At 37.6% G+C, this 22,500-nt stretch overlaps 1 protein-coding gene across 2 annotated transcripts in view; it reads left to right on the top strand.

Moving 5' to 3' along the window:
• The window catches only part of Zyx (lipoma-preferred partner zyxin), a 167,402-nt gene that overhangs the window by 53,966 nt on the left and 90,936 nt on the right, over positions 1–22,500 (top strand). For both annotated transcript variants that reach the window (XM_067128392.1, XM_067128382.1), the window contains exon 3: positions 4,023–4,617. In XM_067128392.1, the coding sequence (XP_066984493.1) occupies positions 4,023–4,617 (595 nt within the window). The remainder of the gene's footprint in view (positions 1–4,022; positions 4,618–22,500) is intronic.

Raw genomic sequence — 22,500 nt, 5'->3', positions numbered from 1 at the left:
CATTGATGTATCATGCACCATTGACTAATCCACTTCATTTATTGATCTCATGCCACCCTGGCATTGCGTTATTTGCTTTGAAGACACACCTACTTAGTGATTTTTAATATTTGAATACCTTCGCCTCAGAGTTTTCTTTTTCACAGCCTTCAAATTATACTTCATTTAATGCTCCCCATCTTCGGAAGTCAACCACTTCTTTCAACACTCTTCTTCCAAAAGTGAATACTGGTACATTTTGTCTTGTGTAGATGTATTTAGTCTCCTGGGACACTTTATCTCTGAATTTTTCCGTCAATGGTTAATTATCCTGATATGCGATCTTCTATGAGCTGTTTCTCAACAGGGAACTTCCATTAGTGCTCTTGATTCCTGCACCCCAGCAACAAGTGTATGCCACTCGCTGTGCAGTGTCTCAATATCCTCACATACTCTGTAGGTGCTGCGCTGTCACACTGCCCAGTACCAGAAGCCTATCTTTCTTTTGCTATTAATGGTCCTCTTGGCAGGGTTAATAATGTCGAAGCTTGCATGTTTGAAATAAGCCACATCTTAACTGTCCTTTAAACTTGGATAGTCCGAACAGACAAAGTACTTGTCACTTGATAGTTAACGTCCTCCCATGCAATTAGTTTCAACATTCAATCTTCCGAGGTGATAAGATTTAGGGCTGTTATTGTCAAGTTAATGTTAGGTATATAGTAGTGTGCTGTTGCTGTTATCGTAAAAGGACCCTTCAACATTGCTATTTCCTGTAGGCTGTCTAGATAGTTTTCCAATGTTCTTCACTTACAGTGCGTCTGTGGTATCAGAAACTGGCTCATGTACTTAACATTATGGTTTCTGTTAAAATAATTTAAAGAATGTTGTCTTATGGTAGGAAAATGCTGCCTACTGTTTCCTTAAATCTCTTTCATCTTTGGTGGTTATGCCTAAATTTTCCTGTTATTTTTCTCTTTATTTACATCCGGGAATGCATTAATGACATCTAATTAGGTTTTTGCTTTACCCAACGCCATCTTTATAGCCCATTAATTTTAGCCTTATATCAAAAGACGCTGCCAAAAAAAAAAAAATAGTATTGAGAGCCAAATTACTATCTCATTTTTCCTTGCATCAAAGGCTTTCATATGATTCTTATACAGATTTGATATAAGGCTTTTAATTGCTTGCAGTTAAATATAATTAACCAAAACTTATTTGGTGAACAGTTTTTTATTCGTTGTCCAAAATACGCCTTCCTAATCTCAGCCGTTATCGTTCACTAATTAATTTAATCTTAAAAGACCTCTGTGCCCTCGTTGTCTATGTGGCCATTGCCAACATTGATGGGTCATTTGTCATTTTTTTTAGGAACTCGGCAAATGACATTAGTATACATATATTCGTTCATTCATTCATTCTACATATTTATGTAGAGCCATTTACGAAGATGGAGGGTCTTGGTTGTAGACAAAAAGTCTAAATGTGGGGTTTGTTATCCGTAGATCATATGAATACAGATTGCTTTTTAAAGTATAAAATATACATACACATATATATATTTTATATCTATATATACATGTGTGTGTGGGTGTGTAAGTGTGTGTATATATATATACATATATATATATATATATATATATATATATATATATATATATATATATATATATATATATATATATGCAAGTATATATAATTGGTTATATTTTCAATTCTAGACAAGCATAATTTAAGGAGGAACAGTTTATCTAGGAATAACAATGTCTGCAATTTTACCACACACACGTGTTCTCACACTCTCTCTCTCTCTCACTCTCACACACACACACACACACACACATACATATACATATACACACATATATATATATATATATATATATACATCTACTTGATCTGGCATGTTTATCCATTCCAGACATTTTTATTATCAGTACGTAATAGATCTACACAGCAAAGAGCAGCTTCATGTGTCACGTAAGCCGAAACAAAAGCAAATACGAGTAACGATATTTCTGGCACTCTGTATCAGATTTTGAGTGCAGGTTTAAATTTCAAAGATAGTAGATAAGTTAAAGAGTTCAGAAGTTTATCTGCGTTCTCCTCTGTCAGTTGAGAATTTAAGTTTTGGTTATTCCAGCGCCTTTTTGAGGTTTCGATGGGACTTTTGCTGTATTAGAAAATAAAAGATTGGAAGGATATATATTATGCATTAGTGACTCAGTGAATGTGGGCCCGTTTCTCTCTACTGAACTGCTTATACATACATAAATTCATATATATATATATATATATATATATATATATATATATATATATATATATATATATATATATATATATATATATATATATATACTGTATATGCACGGGGAAGTTTGGAAGAATATCTAGTTTTGTCAGTAAATAAAAAAAAAGTAATGGTGCTATCCAAGGAATACTGTGATCCATCTTTTAATATTCGCCATTGAAATAGCATGGGGTGATTAGGAAACAACAATTACAGGAGTAGTTTGTATTTTCTTATCAGCCTCCTTAGAAAAGCTAGACAACATTTACTATTTTACTCTTCCTTATAATGCTGAATTAAAGGTGAATATTTGCGTGACTGCATACGACCTCTCTCTCTCTCTCTCTCTCTCTCTCTCTCTCTCTCTCTCTCTCTCTCTCTCTCTCTCTCTCTCTCTCTCTCTCTCTCTCAGTGCAGGCGAAAACAGATTTGGTATTTGCTGGGAATTCGTAAAATTGAGACTCATAATTGTTTGTTTCCGAAGAGTATGCAAGATGGTGTTTTGGGATTTCGAGGTAAATATAATGCTTGCCGAATGTACACACATTTGGTTTTGCTTGGGTCTGATTTTTGCCCTCCCTTCACGAACTGCAGTTTTTTTGTTTTGTTACTCATGCATTTATTATTATTATTATTATTATTATTATTATTATTATTATTATTATTATTTTAGACCCTCTTTTATTATTAAAAGGATGGCTGTATTTATTATCTTATATAGTTCTTTTTATTATTATTATTATTATTATTATTATTATTATTATTATTATTATTATTATAAACTTATAAAAATATTTGACTTTAGTTTATTTTGTATTTTTGGTCAGTACAACATTTTTGTCTCATTTTCCCCTTGGTGACCTAAAGAATTACAGGGTTGGGTATAAAATGAGGACTGATTCGTCGTTGTTGATGCGAGCCTCAAGATGTTAGGATGTCTGCTGTGTGGTGGCACCGATTTGACTTAATTTTCCTGCATAGTTAGACTCTAGGTTTTCCTCTTATGTTAACTCCAGAAATAACATTCGCAGCTTAGTGAATTGGTTCTTTTAAAGATTGGTTTTTTACATGTTGAATGGAGTGCCTTTCCTCACCATAAGGATTCTCTTTCCTTTCTTCATTATTATTATTATTATTATTATTGTTTATTATTATTATTATTATTATTATTATTAAGAGCCTGTTTCCTTTAAACTTAGCTATCAGACAACCACATAGTAGAATGACCTTTTTGTAAAAAATGCTGTATATGGTTTTTTCCCCCTTGTTATTATATAGTTTGCTTTGAATTTCATTTTGTCGCCGTTAATAGTGATAGACAAAATCTCTCATTTTTAATTACTGATCGGCCTTTTCCTGAGGTAGAGATGAGCTACCGAGCCGTAATCTGTCATTATATTAATGTCTTTGACGACTTTATTGAGCAGTTTTGCTTTTCGCGAGCTGAACTCCAATTCCGTGTCATCATTGAATGGTGTATGTGCCTTCAGTACGTCAATAAATGTCATTCCGAACCAAAGCTCCATCAGAATTAATTTACCTAATTACCAGTTATAATTTTTTTTTTCGTTGATGAGTAAGTCCTCTTAAAGCTTTAGAATTCCATCATCATCATCATCCTCCAACTTCCTTCTCGTCCCACGTTCGTCGTCTACCCCCCCTCCCCCTTTTCTACGCTGCTCCTCTTCCTCGTCCTCCGGCCAAGTGCATTACATAACCTGATGGTGTTTCTCCTTTTCTGTTGCAGGAGGATGATGGCGGTCAAGCCTTATATGGGAACATTGGCGTCGTTCAATCTGTGTCCCCCGCCCATCACGCGGGCGTGGAGGATTATTATGCCGTGAACGCGCCCGCACCAGGGACCGTGGGCGTGGCCTCTGCCCGTATCAACCACGCGTACACAGGCGGTGGTGGTGCTGAAATTCCCGCAGGACGGGAGTTCAGTGGAATCGTCATCCCCGGGGCGGTGTACACCAGCAGCACCGCCCAAGCAAACACAACTACAGGCGGTGGCATGAACCCTCTCAATCCAGACTTCACGCCCCCGCCTCCCCAGCCCGCCCACAGTTACACGCCCGCGTCACGGAAGGCCGTGCAAATGAGCGCCCAGCCTCTGTATTCGAACACGGCCTCGCAACCCATTTATAATAATTCGCCACGCCCACAGCAGACCTCCCAGCAGCGGCCTGGACAGTACAGCAGGGGAGACCACTCCCCGCCCCCGCCCTTACCTTCACAGCCGCCGCCCAATCAGGCCCAGAGCGGGGGACCTACTTATGCCAATTTAAGTACGAATGGGTCTGCTCATTATCATCTTTATGCGAATGTGGACAACTCGTCTGGTAAGTGCTAAGTCCATTCAGTTTCCTCTAATCTGAACTATTTTGTTTTCTTGATTCTGATGGTTTGTGACTTTCGGATAGCGCTTGTTTGTTATTTGAGATGATCGATGTCGATGTATGTTTTTAATATAATGCCGTTCGTACGCATGTTAGATTGAAACAAAGTGAATACTATATATACTGTTTGTATACACACAATTACATATATTTATATATATATATATATATATATATATATATATATATATATATATATATATATATATATATATATATAATGATATACTAGAGGGATGCCTTAAAATGTTGTTATATATATATATATATATATATATATATATATATATATATATATATATATATATATATATATATACACACGTATATAATGATATTGCTACTAGAAGGATGCCTTAAAATGTTACAATTTTGTTCTAATGAAAGTATTGTAAAGGGATGCTGTTGCTGGAATGTTTGTCAGTTAGGATGGGTCATCCGTCCGTTTACCGTTTAACTTGCTGATCGGAAAACCACCAACTTAATGTAAGTGTAATTGCTGTTGGCAGTATAGCATGTATAGAAAGGAACTGAGGGGTGGACAGGATCCCCAGTATTGACTCATTTAATTCTCTTTTAAGAGATAAGGAAAATACATAACGTTAAGAATATTTGACTTTAAGGTGCAAATTTATAATGCGTTACAAGTAACGCCAATTTAGATATTGAAAGACATTTGAATTGCAATGTTTATATTGGTTTGGTATGTAATATCCCATTCATAAATGCATGAGAAAGCATTTTGCCATTTATAGAAGACAAATACCTACTTACACCCACAAACACTTATACAAAAATGCATTGACAAATACCTTCTTATACCCGGAAACACTTATACATAAATGCATTGAAAACTTCCTCTCTAGCATTAAGCTCCTTAAGACGTCAGGCTGGTGGAATGATATCCTTTTATGGTCGGGAAATATTTGTAGCTAGCTCAAACTCCGCTAGCCTGGTGGGAATACTCAGGCTTTGAAACCTAGCTGATCATGCATGAACTTAAGGAATTTCCAACCTGGTGTGGCATAAAGCATTTGGGTTTCAAGCGTTTTATTAGATAAAGATAAGTAAACGAAAGCGACTTACATTTGTCGAAATCTTAATGTTTTTTTGTTTACGTATTACTTGATTTTTCACATTGTTGGTTATTTTTATGTCAATCAACTCTCTCTCTCTCTCTCTCTCTCTCTCTCTCTCTCTCTCTCTCTCTCTCTCTCTCTCTCTCTCTCTCTCTCTCTCTCTCTCTCAAGAATCATAATATCTTGCTTTTCACTGATGTTCAAAATCTGTCATTGTATTTGGTTTCATAATTTACATGATAATTTCTAACGAAAAGGATATGAAGATTAATCCGACATCTGATACGCAGAAAAGCACATTATAAAAAATCACTTGAAAAAACTGTTGGCAATAGTAGCGAAATGTAATTTCTGTTACATGCTTCTCTAGGTGTAGTGCGTTGGTTCCAGCTTTCGTTGTAGAATCAATATTTTGGTTGATGTTTGATGCTCCAATAACCTAGACGATGCCATGTGGGCTGATTTGCTGTCGGTAACGGGAAGTTTGCGGTGCCGAATTACCATGTAGGTAAAACATAAACAATAAGAATTTTCTTATACGAAGGGATAAAAAACCTTAGTGGAATATCGATTTTTATATCAACTATGTTAGCTGATATCAGGATTACAAAGCAAGCGTCGTCTTATATAGATGAGTCCATCTTAAAGTTGCAGTTTTCTGTGGTTTTACTTAATTAAAAGAAAACGGTTTGGGTAACTCGTTCATTTTGTCTTCCTTTGGCTGTCAGTTCTACCATTTGTTTCCAAATACACCAAGTAACTGAAAATGCAAGGCACAAGTCACAGTATGTCAGTAAAAATGTTCGAAGGATAAACATAATTATTATTACAGTGTTAGATCGTATAACCGCATAAAACGGGATTTTCTAGATAATATATACATTACGGTATGCTTTGATATAGGCTACGTACAGTAATTATGGGATGATAGAGAAACTGTATCCAAAAGACTTTGTCGATTTGAGAATGAAGCGTTAATAAGAATAATAAGAGCCTCGAGGCAGGCTAATGTTAGGAGATATATCGTAGTGGAAATATCCCTAGGGTATGTTCAGGAAAGAACAGAAATTTTGGGGCACCAGAAGAGTTGATGAGAACTTTGTTAAGAGATGGTGATTAGAGGAAGGTAGTGAACTAAAAAAAAAATAAATAAAAATTATTGTCGGAATTTCACAGAAGCCTTTTGTGTCACGCGATGCTGGAGGCAATGATGAAGTGAATGTACGCATTTTTTCCCCTTAGGCTGAGAAATAGTTCTCCATTAATGTTTATCTGAGGGAAGATTAAGTCAACTAGGTTATTAACTCCTACTGATTTGCACCTTTACCTGTAAATTTGTTATTTTCCAGAAGAGATATTAACAGAAATCGTGTTTGTAAAATGGCAGTTGGCCCCATTTAATATGGGTGAATCAGGGCGTGTACGTAATTCAGTAACATGTAACAAAACCTGAAAAAGAAAGTCTCTCTCTCTCTCTCTCTCTCTCTCTCTCTCTCTCTCTCTCTCTCTCTCTCTCTCTCTCTCTCTCTCTCTCTCTCTCTCTCAGGCAGTTGAATGTTTGGCACTAGTGTCATTTGAGCTCTGACTAAGTTTTCGGAACTGCTTTATGTCTCAGATTTTTAAACTGTTTTGAAAAGGCTGAAAGAGTAGGTAACTCGATGGGTCTTCCACGCAGACCCAGTATTTTCATGATTTTGTGCTAAGGCCAGTAAGACGGGCCTACAGATGTCATTATTTCTTATAGTTTTGTAGAAAACAAAAAGGAAAGTTGGAGGGAGAAGGAAAGTTGGGCTCTGCAACTCCGGAAAGCTAGCTTCCTCTTCAAAGAGGAGAGCTTATGGGAATCTACAAGCTTTGAAGCAGAGACAGATTTATTTACCGAACTATGGAAAAGATGGAGCTCTAACTCCGTAGAGGAAATCTTGTAGGAATAAAGGAAAAATAAATAAAAATGGAAAACCCTGAGGACAGAGTAAACACTAAATGGCAGTTATTTTGAAGATTGGTGGTAGAGGAAAATACCTTGGAGGTATACGGTGATCACCTGTCACCATAGACTTTTCGAGTTACATGGCTTGGTCCTCGACTTAACTTTCCGTAGGGGGTTTATGCTGTCAGTGCACACCTCACGCGGTGCACTGTAAGCATTACTTAAGCGTTTTTGCAGCATCCTTTAGGCCCCTAGTTGCAGTCCCTTTTATTCCTCTGACTATACTCCCGTTCTTATTATCTTCCATCCTACTTTCCACCCTCTCCTAACAATTATTTCATAGTGGAACTGCAAGGCTTTCCTCCTGTTACATATTTTAAACCCTTCTGCTCTCGATTTCCTTATCAACGTTGAATGACCTCATAGGTCCCAGCTGTTGCCATTTGGCCTAAATTTTATATTCCATTCCATTCCTTGGCTTAACGGGATATTGGGCGAAACAATATTTGTAGAAAGCTACTGCGATGCTACCTTGCTTCGGGGGAGAGATTACGAATTTGGTTCATTTTTCGGTAATGGTTATGTAATTATTTTAAGGTGTTCATAAGTTCCACCGACATAACTATTCATTTAGTAGAAACGAGAGAGAGAGAGAGAGAGAGAGAGAGAGAGAGAGAGAGAGAGAGAGAGAGAGAGAGAGAGAGATTGTTTCCGAAGTGTTAGATTCATGCTCTACGGCCTGTGCAAACTTGGAATGGATAGCCTAGGTGAGTGTGGGAGAACTGGTTGTGGCGAGAAACGCTTGTTGTATGCGAATCCGTTTCTCAAGTGCTAATGAAGAGAGAGGGGAACAGCTTTTGTCTTTTATCTGATTCAACTCGGGGAATTATGCTCTCTCTCTCTCTCTCTCTCTCAAATGAAAGCATAACAGACTCCAGCGTGTTAACATTACTCAAACTAGACACACAGAGAGAGAGAGAGAGAGAGAGAGAGAGAGAGAGAGAGAGAGAGAGAGAGAGAGAGAGAGAGAGAGAGAGAGAGCGCATTCACGGCCAATTCCAGTAAGTAGCTGTCAGCATCATTTTGCGAATGGGAGAGGAAACACCTGATTCTCGTTGAGAATGCAATTGCAAACACATGCAAGCAAATACTTGTTTTTATTGTTGTAGGCGACTCTGCCTTGGGTTTATCCTGTATGGTTTCTTTCCACTTTGTTCTTGATGCTGTGAATGATAATAGTATAGTGTCACTGGTGAGGTTCGTGACAGTGAGCACTTCTCAAAAACACCAGTAACAATGACGGTAATGGTAGAATTGATTATAATAGTAGATAAGCAATAAAACTAATATTGTGACTCTACCAGTCCGCAGTTGACAAGAATATTGTTTTCTTTCATGTCTGTCTATTCGTTCAGTTTCCTCATTTTTATTTTTGAGCTGTTTCTTGTGTGTCTGAAACGTATCCAGTAAGTCAGTAACGTGTGTGTGTGTGTGTGTGTGTGTGTGTGTGTGTGTGTGTGTGTGTGTGTGTGTACGCGCGAAAGAGACAGACTGACAGACAGTGTGGGCCACTTGGATGTGTCGGTGATCCTTAGTGGATTTTTTCTCTAACATCCTATTTAATCCATGTGCGTTATTGTTATATTAATATTATTAATATTAATAATTATTATTATTATTATTATTATTAGGCTCTGTACAGAGCTGGCATTTCCTCTCTTGTCAGTACGAATCCTTTCGATTTTTGCTTATTGTAATAACATATTTAAATTTAGAACTGTCAGTATGAAGCTAGGCTATTTGGCTCTGCATGTGTAACGTGCCCTATTAAAATTGGCGTGTTTGATTGATCGCCTTCGAATCTTTCAGACAAACAAGTGGCAGGTGTAATCTTAACTTGACGAAGATTGTACAATTCACCTGTCGTTTTCTGATTTGGTTTGCAACTTTGTAATTTTGCATATACAAATACTTGACTCGTGTTACCTCAAGCAGATCAGTTTAATGCCTGACTTTACACGTGTATTAAAGTCACGATAAACGAACATGTAAACAAACGCCCTAAAACGAAACTACAAGTAAAATCTGTAATGCTCTCCTCTGCCTCCTCATAAAGCACCTCATTGCAACAGTGCGGGTTTTGGCAAGACTACGCACAAGCATCCCCGAATCCGGACAAGCTGGTGCTGCTGCTGCTTGTGGGCGGGGAAGAAAGAGACCACACACTGAAGCGAGGAAGCGAGCATGCAGATGCTTGCCCTCTCTCCTGCCTGCCCTTTAAACTCCTGATCCCTTGCTACTCCATACCCCGTCTTTAAATTCTCAATCACAACTTGTAAGTTAACGAAAGGTTGGTGCACGGTAGCATTCCATTGGTTCTGTTTTAATCACCATTATTGTTGCTGTTGCGAAATACTGAGAAACTAGAAGTAAATCGAAACCCCCATCGTCTCTCTCCCTCTCATCGCCCCAGCAACTTTGTCAAGAGACTGAAAATTAAGGTTAAAGGAATCGGTGCCACTTAGAAGAACCATTTGTGGCATTTCTCTCCAGTCCTCTCAAGGGATTGCTGTGAAAACCATTCGGAATTCGTAGCTGAAGTTGGGATCGCCCTCTTATTTTCTCGCCCCCTCCTCCCCCCTTCCCCCGATCCTTCTTCTATGTCATTATGGCTAGTGTTGTCGTCTAGACCTTTACGAGGATTCGTGGATAAGTACGACACTAAAAGTGGGTCGTTCCTTTTAGTATTTAATTTGTTGATGTGCCCTGCTCTCCGCTAGTTTTTCTTTGCTGATGAGCGTCGCTCTTCTTGTCACTTTCGCTTTCTCGAAGAAAGTTGTTCACTCCCGGTTCCTATATTTTGGTAAGCGTTGTTTTCTTCCCTTTTAATCCTTTGATAAGGATCTTCCACGGGAAGTGATCGTTCTCTTTTTCTCTTCTTGATTGGTCGAGTTCTCTTCCTATTTAGCCTTGTTATAAAAGTTCCGCTTCCCGTTTAGTTCTTTGTAACTAAATCACATTATGAAGTTCTCACTAATTTTCCTGTTTGAGTTTTTTGTAATTAAATTGATTAACTGTTTATTTTTTCCATGTGTTCTTTTTGGTTCAGGCTGTTTCTAATTATTTTATTAACTTGGATGTTGGAATATGACTCTCTCTCCATTGAGATTATTATGCATTTGAACCCTCTTGTAAGCAACCTTGTCACCCTTAACAGTATTAATTATAATTGTTTTGCAGTGGGCGGACATTGCCCTCTTCTGACAAGCAACTCCCATTCACTAACATTATTTTTATGAGGCACAAATGGTATTAGTCAGTGTACATCATTACTTCCATGGGTACTCTGTGTACATTTACTTAATCGGTCAACTTTTCAACTAAATTAATGCGTCACTATAGTTTCCTGTGTGTTGTTGAAAGATGGCTAACCCCCCCTCCAGCAGTAATAGCAACAGGGGCGAGTGACACTGATGAATTTATTAGGGCTTCGGGTTATATGAGCTGTTGCGCAGATGAAATAAGAACGTCTTGACGTCACTTTTGGCTGTTAAAGTCGGGCTGTTGTAGCTGATGTTTATGATTCGCCTCCGGCGCCAAACGAAATGAGTTCTATTTACTTTTTGGCATCAGGAAGGTATAACGCTGTGAGCAACTGGATGATCTAAAATAATGTACTTCAAGATACGGTTGGTTTGGCGCGACTTCTGATCTCTTTCTCTCTCTCAACAGCATTATCAAATTTTTAGAATGTTTGAATTTTGTTAGGGTGGTAACAGTGATCATGTCAGCAGTGGTCACCATTTTTTATCAATGACAAGGGGATAGGTTCATTTCAAAATCTTTTTTCATGAGAGTAAATTGCTAACGCGACGATGGTAGCGTAAACTGAGCTACTGGAATTTCTTTTGAACTTAATATATATTAGTTTGACCTTTTCAAGCAAGTTCTTAAGGCTATGTTGTCATGCATCAAGAGTCGTTGTTAGTTGAGGAAGGAGTATTGTCCCACAAGTTGACCCACAAGTTGAAATTTTTTGATGACATATACTCATGCGAAGCCATAATCTTTAGCTGTGAAACTTGGAAGCTTCTTTAAAACAAAATTAATGTTTCCGTACAGAATATACAACATTGCTTTTCATTGTCCTTTATGCCGGTCACCGGCTTTCAACAAACATCAAAGTAGAAAATACAGAAAAACACCTTCGTTGTATTTATCATGCCCTTAAAATGCCTCGTCACAGGGTTTTTCATGCCGTACTTGGCGTCCTGATGTCTGCACTTGAATCTTGAAAGGTTTTATGAGTTTTTTTATTGTTTTTTTAATGCTTAGTAGGAGACCTGACACTGTGCCGACAGATGTCATGATGTCATGCTTGCAGCTGTTGTCGATAGGTGTCAGAACGTCATTCAAGTAGGTGTTTTGCGGTGTGTAAGCAAGGAGCAAAGTAAAAAATTACAAGAAATCTATGTTCAGCATTTGTTGGGCAACCGTGGACTAGCGATGGACGGTGTGTGTGTGTGTGTGTGTGTGTGTGAAATGAACGCACACATATATACTGTGTATGTATGTATATATATATATATATATATATATATATATATATATATATATATATATATATATATATATATAGATAGATAAATATATATATATATATATATATATATATATATATATATAGATATATATATATATATATATATATATATATATATATATATATATATATATATATATATATATATATATATATATATATATATATATAATATTGTTGCTTGTATGCATAGTTATGTTAATGACCATATAACGAAAATGCTTGATGTTACCTATTTTAGGATAATCACATATATAATATTGGCCTGATATAATTAGGTACGCTTCAGCGTATATGGCGCCCCAATGCATTAGGCTTGTAGCGGAGGTTTCATTGTTGCAAGATTCGTCTTCTTCTCGACTTCCTTTTCTTTTCTTTCACTTCCTTCCTAGTGAGTTTTTCCTTTTTAAAATTTCGTCCTTGACGACGGTTAAACTTTCGATAACCGATGACCAGCGAAGTTAGTGTTAGGTCTGGTATGTACCTGGACGGGTGACCAGGAAGAAATTCCGGACCTTTTTGGCATATAAGCAAGCCCATGAACATGTTGGGTGCATATTTTTAATTATTGGTCTAACATCTGCAAGAGTACGATTTAATATACTTACTTCTTTATCTTGATCACGAATTCTCGCGGGATTCTCTGGGTTTTCACATTTATACGAAGGTCTAGCACCATGCATTAGGAATGAAGCCTTCGCATTGCCACTAATCTAGTCACCAAATTACTTGCCAGCTAAGCAGAGACACCCATGCCAATTAACCAAAAGTCATATTAAGTAAGTAGCTATAGAAATAAACCAACTGAACATAAAAAAAATGAGCAGTCACATCATATTCAACAAACAGCAAATTGACCTTCAACTAAATGAAATAAAACCTAAGAGGATATGGGTCAGTAATGAACAAACCCATATCCTCTTAGGTTTTATAATACATTTAGTTGAAGGCCGATTTGCCGTTTATTGAATACGATGTGACTGTTATTTTTTTTTTTTTATTCAGTTGGTTTATTTTTATAGCTACTTACTTAATATGACTTTTGGTTAATTGACATGGGTCTCTCTGCTTGGCTGGTAAGTAATTTGGTGACTAGGTTAGTGTTAATGCCAAGGCCTTATTTTATCCCTAATATATGGTACTCTGTCAGCTAGATTTTCATATGAAGATTTCATTTTATATACTATACAGTGGCTAACATTTTTCATTACAGTATAGATCGAAACTACTGTATGTTTATAGCTCTCTCACTGTGCATGAGCTAAAGCATATATTTTCAAAAGGACTTTGTTCATGTTCTGTGGCTGTTTCTCTCATTCTCACCGTCAAGTTGTAGAACTCTTGTCTGCCTCGTTTACCATTATTTCTATAATTTTTTTTTTTTTTCTTTGAGAAAGTGGTTGTTTCGACTTTAGGCTCTACACTCGTCCTTCTCCCATTATTTTCTCTCTTAAGGTCCGGGCGAGATAAAAAATGACATGAAGCTTCCAGTTCCATCTGCCTTCTGTCATTTAAAACACATTTTCGATAGAAACTTGCACACATCTAAACCTCAAGTCATGTAATTCATCCCTCACTAGACACTTATATTCTTTTGCTGCAATACTGGAAATTCTCTCCCTGCTTCTGTTCTTTATTATTCTCAAACATTCTTTTCGGGATTAACTTTTGAATGATCCAAAGACAGTTCCTTGAAAGCTCACAGGTACTGATGGTACCTATATTCAGCGGTATGAATATATTACACATGATTATCAGCTCAAACTGCAGCGAAATGTGAATGGGCGTGGACTCTAGGCTTGGAGCATAACTGTACTGTAAACAGCGATATTAATAATACTATACCGTTCTTTTTTTTTTTTTTTTTTTTTTTTTTTTTACCTATCCCATGTCATATGTGGGTTGTTGGATCGTTGTTGTTTTGAAGATGTTTACTTTAAGACAGATATTAGCGATGTCATTCAACGACTCAAAATGGCCACTCGACTTAGCTTTGCAGTACCTCAGATAGTTTAACCATAGCGTCATTTCATCGACTGCTTCCCTCAATAGAGCAAAACTCCGTCCCGTGACCCTCCGCGGCTCTTACTCTTTCTCTCGCTGACAGGCGGAGGTATCTGTCATTTGGAAATAAGTGACGGCAATGATATTGGCTGTGATAAGAAGAAGTGACCGATAATCTGTATCAGACGTCACTCACCGGGAAGTGTGCCGATATTTTTTTTTTTAATTTATTTATGATGGCAGACTGTGCGGCTGACCTCATGGTTGTCTAAGTCAGGCCTTTGGTAAGATAAGAATTAGGATGGTGGTTCTGACCCCGAGGGAAGAGTAAAGCACACCTTGTGAAAAGATGGCACTGCGGAAAATGGATTGTTTAGATTACAACTTTTGTGAAGCAGGGGTCGAATGCCCAGTCAGTGTAAATTATGCATCAGTAATACTTTATTTTCTTAAGTGATACATGCAATATTCTTACTTTCTTGGGCGAACATATTGTTAAATAATAATCACGGGCTTCGCCTGATGAATGAGCTGTAAGTAGCAGATTGATTAAATGCAGCATGGAGTGAACGAAAGTTTCGCAGCTTGCGCAGCCGATGAATAAACAGTTTGCAGACCACGTATACAGTCGGAATATAAACGAACTGAAGAAGAAGAAGAAGAAGGCTGCGGCTACGTTTCGTCTTGTCTGTCTTCACAGCTACGGCGTCCGAGACGGCAGCAGAAAAGAAAGGAAGAATATCAACAGAAACAGACAGCGGTAACAGCAGCAGCAGCAGCAGCAGCAGCATTGTTGGCAGGGGCCGTGCCAGTGTGTGTGGCACTCCGTTGGCATAGTTTGGTGGCCGGGGGTTGGTCTCGCACGCGTTTGTGTGTGTCTGTGTGCGTGTTTTGCTTCTTTCTCTGTAACCGGTGTGGACAGGGTGGCTGCGTTGGCCAGAGGAGATATATATTTTTTAGCCCTTGTCGTCTGTGTTATTGTTTCAGGCTTTTATTTGTTCTAACAGTTTCTTTTTATTAGTAGTGATGTAATTGATGATCGTGAACAATTTAACTAAACGACGGCAATGATTACAACGTGAAATAAATGGAAACCAAAGCAAGAAAACCCTGGAAGGAAGTTCTTAGCATTCTTCAACAAGCAGAAAAGAATTTGATTCGTTTTCGGCACTTGAGTTCGTTTGGCGTATTTGTTTTGTAGTTTGACTGTACGAGAAACCTTGTTAGGAAAGAATGATTTCTTTTGGTTTCGTGTGTGAACAATAATGAGGGAATCTTGCGTTTGTAGAATTTGTGTTCTTCTAGAAATGACGGGTGTGTTTCATACAAATAAAGTTATGTAAAATAAACGAACATGAAAATGTGCTGCAGAATACATTTGTATGTACTTTTGCGTGCCCCCCGACCCATCAGAAATGCAGAAGATAATGATATATGTGCTTACCCGTAATGTGTAAATGCTTGTGGCATTTGAAAAAATGTCTTTTGCCTTTATTCTTACTGTTTATTCGCGAGTATGACAAGTGCTATCGTCAGTAAGGAAGTTTGATCATTAAAATTTTGCCTCGTAAAGAAATTATCTTCTCTACTCACAAGATTGTCATTCTCTCTTTTTGAAGAGAACAAACCTCAGATGTTGATTCATTAGCCGAAGAATTTTACATCATGAAACTAAAACACTTTTATGGTAAAACGGCAGATGTGACATATTTTATGTTTCCCGTGATCTATCTTTTCTATTTTGAAATATTTATCCAGGTTTGGCATGCAAGCATGTTTATGAGCTGCTAAAACTTTCCCAGGAAAAACAACTATCATGTGACGAGGCAACCTCGTGTATTAAACAGAACCGCGTCTACTAAACTGTGCTAATAAATGTTTAAACTGTTTCTACCACTAGAAAAAACGATTGGAAGTTTTGATGCAGACAGCATTGTCTTTTTGTCAGGAACATGATTCCCCATTTTTACTCGTGGGGAGAAGAGAGAGAGAGAGAGAGAGAGAGAGATAAAAGTTGCTCCAGAACCAGCCATGTCTAATTGCCCATTATTTTAAATTATCCAGTTTGTTATCGTGTTACATCTAGCTTTCTGATGCCAAAAGATAAAGAGAATAGCATATGCATTTAGTTAATGCAACCGGAAATGGACAATTTTACCATGAGCTCATGGAGGATTGGCCTTCATCACACATGCGAAGTGTATTTGTTCATATTTTTTACCTTTTCACGTGGCTTAGCCTTTTCATTTTTTTTTTACTGTACATAGTTATAACACAAACGGGGCGTTTGTGTTATAAGTTTTTTGTGTTATAAATTGTTCGTTATTTGTGTTTTCGCTGTCATTTTTCGCTTATTTAAGTCCATGTTTTTCCTTTTACCTTGCTCTGCATGTCATTCTGTTATGAAGACAATTGTGTATAAGGTTTTCGGGATCGGCGATATTTTGATGCATTTTTATATTGATATTTTTATCGTTGCTTTGTGAAAGGAAAAAAATTGGGGGTTAGAATTAATTTGATAAACCATTCCATTTTTACGGGTACTTGAAGTGTTTCATTATTGTCAGTTTATGTTCGTTAATGATATGTACGAAGGGAATATTGTTTTGCTGGAAGAGATCATTTGTTAGAGATCTGCTAAAGAATGTTTCATCTATCGTTGGAAATTCACATTAAGCTAGTGAAGTGAAATTATTATTATTATTATTATTATTATTATTATTATTATTATTATTATTATTATTATTATTATTATTATCTTGTCAGAATAATCTTCCTAGTATAAACAGCAGCGGTACGATTCCTAGATATACGTCAAGATCAACATAAGGAAATGATGCCAGCCACAAGGCAGGAGAATGTTCGTCTTACAGGCATTTTCAAAATTTCATTTTCTACCATTGAAGTTTTATGAACTTAGAAACTAACTTGTACGACAGTGGTGCTTTTGAGAGAGAGAGAGAGAGAGAGAGAGAGAGAGAGAGAGAGAGAGAGATTGGGGGTCGGGGGGGTTTGCAACCGTGGGTAAGTTAGGTTAGCGGTCGTATTTATGGAGAAAGACGAAAAACCTGTTTGTTTATGTGTCTCATATTCAACTTAATTACTGCAGAGCCTGAAAGCCGGAACACTGGCTATATCGTATGTATATAAAAACGAGAAGTCCTTATGTAGTTCCTTTTGCAGATAGACGACGTTTCATTAATTCTGCCATTTAGGGGACTTGTTCTTCATGTCCTCCATTTTCGATGCATGTCCTCCACCTCCAACTCCCACCGTCTACGGGACATATTTTTCTCCTCTACAGTAATATAGGTATAACCCTTCATCAGTTGAAAGGTCGTCCCCATTACACTTATTGAAGGGCAGCTCATATTTAACCACTGAAGTGACATACCTTTCCTATTCCCCTTTCTGGGACATTTTCTCCCTCGCTCGTTTACGAGACATCCCTCCCTTTCCCTCCATTGAAGAGACCTTGCCCTTTCCACTCCTCGTCGTGCAATATGCAAAGTGACCCCTTTGCAATAAAAGGGAACGCGGGTCAACCTCTCTTTGTACTTGCAAACAAAGTAAAAACATTCGGAGCAGTATGACTTTGGCGGCTCTGAAATGCCTCCTGAATATTAATGTCGGATGGGGTGGCACAAAAATAATAAGAGATGTCTTCCTATTTTGGGGTCATCCGGTGCCCTTAGTCGTGGAATCCAAGATCTTGTTACTGGAGCAGTGAATGGAGAGTCGCCAGTAATGTAGCTCTGTTTTTCTTATTATTATTTTTGTTGATCTGTTTGGCAAAAGAAATGTAGGTTTGAATGTTTAACGAGGTGCTCTCTCATCCTTCGGCAATTTTTGATTGAAATTGCACTAGAATGGACTGTGCATCGGATGTGTTCAGTTCAAATAACAAACCTTCAGTGGCAAGCAGACCTACTGATGTACGCGAGCGGAAAGAGGTCACCCTGGGTGAGGTCTGAAATGAGTGCAAATGTATGAAAGGCTGATATGCAAAAGTTGCTTCTCCCCCCGGGAAGGCTTTACATGTCTGGCGCAGGGTATAATGCAGCTGTTGCTTTTAGGGATGTGGAACGGAGAGAAATTTTAAAACGATTCATATTTAGTGTTGAGGTTAATATGAATACATGAGGGTTATCGAATTTAAATATACCCTATCATTTTATAGTTAAGGTATTCATGTTATTTTGATGTCTTAATTTTGCTTTCTTTAGTTTGCAATGTTAAGGAGCTACAATATCCATTATGGTAATTTGAAATTTGAAACTAAGAAAGACCATGTTGGGGAAATGAAAGTTCCAAAACGCCCCCTGTGTCCTGCATCATCTCCCCCTTCCATTTTACACACACGTGCGCGCGTGCACTTTGGGCTATCTACAGTAGATAATAGACTGCGACTGCTTTTAAATTTATTGTCACTTTACGTGGAGTTCTTATCTACAGCCTTTTGATCTTGGGCCCCGAAGTATCCCCTAGTTTGGTTTTTATCTTGTCATAACTCCCCCCCCCCAACACAAAAATAAAAAGTCTTTCGAAACCAGGTAAGATTTCCCTAATTACGTTCGTGCTCTTGCCTTTTACATTTTTTGCTTTCCTTTTCACAGGGATTTTTTCATGCGTAATGTAGTCTTCATGTGAACTGTGAAAAGTTTGTGAATTGTGAAAAGTTATTTTCCTTATTGTATGCTTAGCGATTTCCTATTCAGAAGTACATCATTGGTTGTAAAATCTCCTCCTCTCACTTAATTAGCAGAGCATTTATCTCTCTCTCTCTCTCTCTCTCTCTCTCTCTCTCTCTCTCTCTCTCTCTCTCTCTCTCTCTGTCATGTGAAATACCTTTAACCTTCCGCACTGCAGTGCAGGTAGTGAATTCCCTAAGAAGTTATTATGATGCAGTTTCATTAAGGCTGAAAATCCATGGGTAGTGTCCCAGAAAAACGACTGTTCTGAATTGCTCCCTTTCGTCCATCGCGATGTTCGTTCTTCCCGGCCGTCACTGCGAAAGGAAACATTCTAATTTCAATTGTAATTAAAATGACTACGATGAGGTCGTTTAGTTGAGTCTTGTCGTGCCGGAACCCTCGTTGAAAGAGAAGATTGGTCTTGTATGGAATGAGTTTGCGTGTGTTGATGTTGCAGCATTTTGTTTTTCGATAAACATCTGTTATGTGTTGGTGTCTGTTTCGGATAGAGCAGGTGTTTTGTGAAACCTCGCCCTGTGAAAGTAAGGAGACGACTTGAAGCTATTCCTGTTTATCTGTATTTTATAATAGAACTTTGAGACTTGTCAGTTTACCTGTAGCTTTGTGTGTGTGTGTATATATACATATATATATATATATATATATATATATATATATATATATATATATATATATATATATATATATATAACTATCATTATTTTTTTTTCTTGTGAAAGATAAGGCATTGAAAAAGGTCAGACTGCTGGGAAGTGTGAATATAACCCAGAGGCTTGCCTCCATGTCTCTGTACATTTTAAGCTCGTTTGTATATGTGCTTGTGTGATTTTTGAGAAGTGCTTGGTTGCAGCAGTGAGTCATGGCGCTGAGGGAACCGTGTTCTTTGTATCAGGAGAATGCTGCAAGTGGTGGTAAATTAGCTTCCATGTTTTGGTGGATAAGGTTGCATGCTTCTTCACGTGCCTGTTTGACTCTGAAGACGAGATCAGTATTTCTACCAAATGTTGTCACTATCCTAAGTGTTATTTATATGCAATGGTCTTCGTTGTCGGGGTACATGCTAACACCTTGATTAGCTTATCAACTTCGTCAGGTCGGAATGCACAAAACTAAAAAGTTAAAAGATGCTAAAGAGAAATTAGAAGTAGGATATAATAATCACGAATTTGAGTAATGTGACTTATATATTCATTTATTCTGTATACATACGTGTCTCATCGGTACAACATTAAGTGGTGCATATTGAGACCAGCGATATTGAAAAATGAATAATTCCCAAAAATAACTGAGGAAAAGGAGGTCGATTACCCTAAGAAGACAGTCGAAGTAATCCATTTTTGGGCTTTGTTCAAAACAACTAAGTAATCCAAAATACCACCTAACCAAACAGCCTGAATTTGCCATCACTGCGCTCATACTGTTTACTTAAACAATTAAGAACATTGCTTGGCAAGTAGGCTATGCAGTCTCTCGTCATCATAGAATATAAAAACTGCGTAAACCAGTTTTTCTTACATTGCAAATGACGTAACTTCTGATATAGAAAACGTATTTCAATAGTTAAATTTACCTTTTCCGCCATTGTAATTGAAACTGATGCTCTTGATTTTTTGTTATTTCATTTCAATTTTCTTTTTTAGAGTTGTTCATTCCCGAGCCGTAATATTTTGTTTTAGCTGAAATTTCCCGTTGCCTTTATAACGGTTTTTCACCGTCATTCTCCATAAGTTTACACTAAGATCATTTTTCCTTTGTGTTTTCAATAGCAGTAGGATGATAGTTGGATGTAAACATTCTGGCTTAGAGGTACTGTACCATATCGATATTTACAGGCCCAAGTATCTTAACGTTTAATTAATAATTAGAACCCGAAACCAAACCACTGGATATGTTTACGACGCTTTCGGTAAACATTCCTGTCCACACTTTTAACACCTTTCATTACCCGAGTTTTTTATACCTTTCCTTTGAGCATTTCCCTTTTCAAAATTCATTAGTGTTTGGCACCCTTTCAGATATTTTTTCTTCATATATTTATTTTACACCATAACGACAATCTTTTTGTATAGATAAGCCTTATCCAGTGTTTGTTATCGATTGAAAATTAATCTGTTGATGGGTGGATAGAAATGGTAAGAGGGACTGTCCATGTGACTGCTGGTATATTTAGCTATGGTTGGCTTCAGGTTAAGTCATTTTCTCAGAATTAATTCTGCCATGCAGTATATTTACCTTTCTATGAACCGAGGCAATACGACAAAGTTGGAAATATATTTGAACAGCTCTTCATTTTAAATCATTGTTTTTTATAATTCAGTACCTGATTTAAATTTTGTGACATTCCTGTTGCAAGACGACTTTTTAGACATTTCATTTATATGACGATTTGATTTTTGTCTTTCTGTGTTTGTAATGTTTGGCTGATTTACGTTTGTTACTGTAAGCCTGCCGTTTTAGCTATTAGAACATAAACGATGGAATTCAAGGTGGTCGGAAGGTAGTGCAGAATGATGGATCACTTTGATGGAAATTGAAATTCTGAGATGATGCTATTGTGTTATGAGGGGTTAGTCAAGGGTCTATTTGATTGAGAGGAACAAACGCTTCAAAACAATTTGTCTTTTTACATATAAGTTAAACCTCACGGAATAACATACGAGAGCCTCTTTGTTTACTATCTCTATCTCTCTCTCTCTCTCTCTCTCTCTCTCTCTCTCTCTCTCTCTCTCTCTCTCTCTCTCTCTCTCTCTCGGTCCTTTATATCTGTGACCTCTGAAATAGAGAGACAGACTGAAGGTGAGCGAGTTATGTCAAACAGGTACTGAGCTGAAACTCTTTTTGAGGGCTCTTCTCGCTTTTGGCAAATGTGAGACGGTGGGCATGACTTTCGTCGCGTGCCAAGGGTTCCACGTGAAATACCACACTGGTTCAAAGTGCCATTGTTATATTAGGGGAATTATGGCACCACGTTACGCTGAGCTCTGTCGACGAATGCGAAGCTAAGGAGATGCTGGCACTTGAAACGTTTCCTTGTTATTGGAACGTTTCTCGTCTGTTGGAAGAATGGAGATGCCGCCCCTCTTACTAGTTTTCGTAAGATTGGGGGAGTTAACGTACAGAACAGGAAGCTTTTGGACAGTGGTCAGGAATTTCACTTCCTGTATCGTCTTTAAATTTAGTGCGAGGAAACTGCCCAAACATTGGTTATTTGGTATTGCCGAGAAAACTTTCTCTCATTGCTATTATATAACCTTAAAAGGCTGCGCTCAGAATAGCAAGCTGTTTGGCATAGTATTGTTTAAACTTAAGCTTTTCTTGTTATAGGGAGAGGTATGGGTGATGTTTTGAATTTTGCGTGTGTGTGTTTGAGAGAGAGAGAGAGAGAGAGAGTTGGGTGGGTAAGGGGGGTGGGTTGAAAGCTTCTGTCTACACAAGGCTCATTAGGCGGTCACTGGTGCGGCAAGTCTGGCACAAACGATTGAAGGAAAGAGGGCA

This window comes from Macrobrachium rosenbergii, chromosome 3, assembly GCF_040412425.1.
Source record: "Macrobrachium rosenbergii isolate ZJJX-2024 chromosome 3, ASM4041242v1, whole genome shotgun sequence".
Lineage (NCBI taxonomy): Eukaryota > Metazoa > Arthropoda > Malacostraca > Decapoda > Palaemonidae > Macrobrachium > Macrobrachium rosenbergii.
Note: the sequence above shows the minus strand (reverse complement) of the source record. Positions and strands in the feature narration are given on the sequence as shown.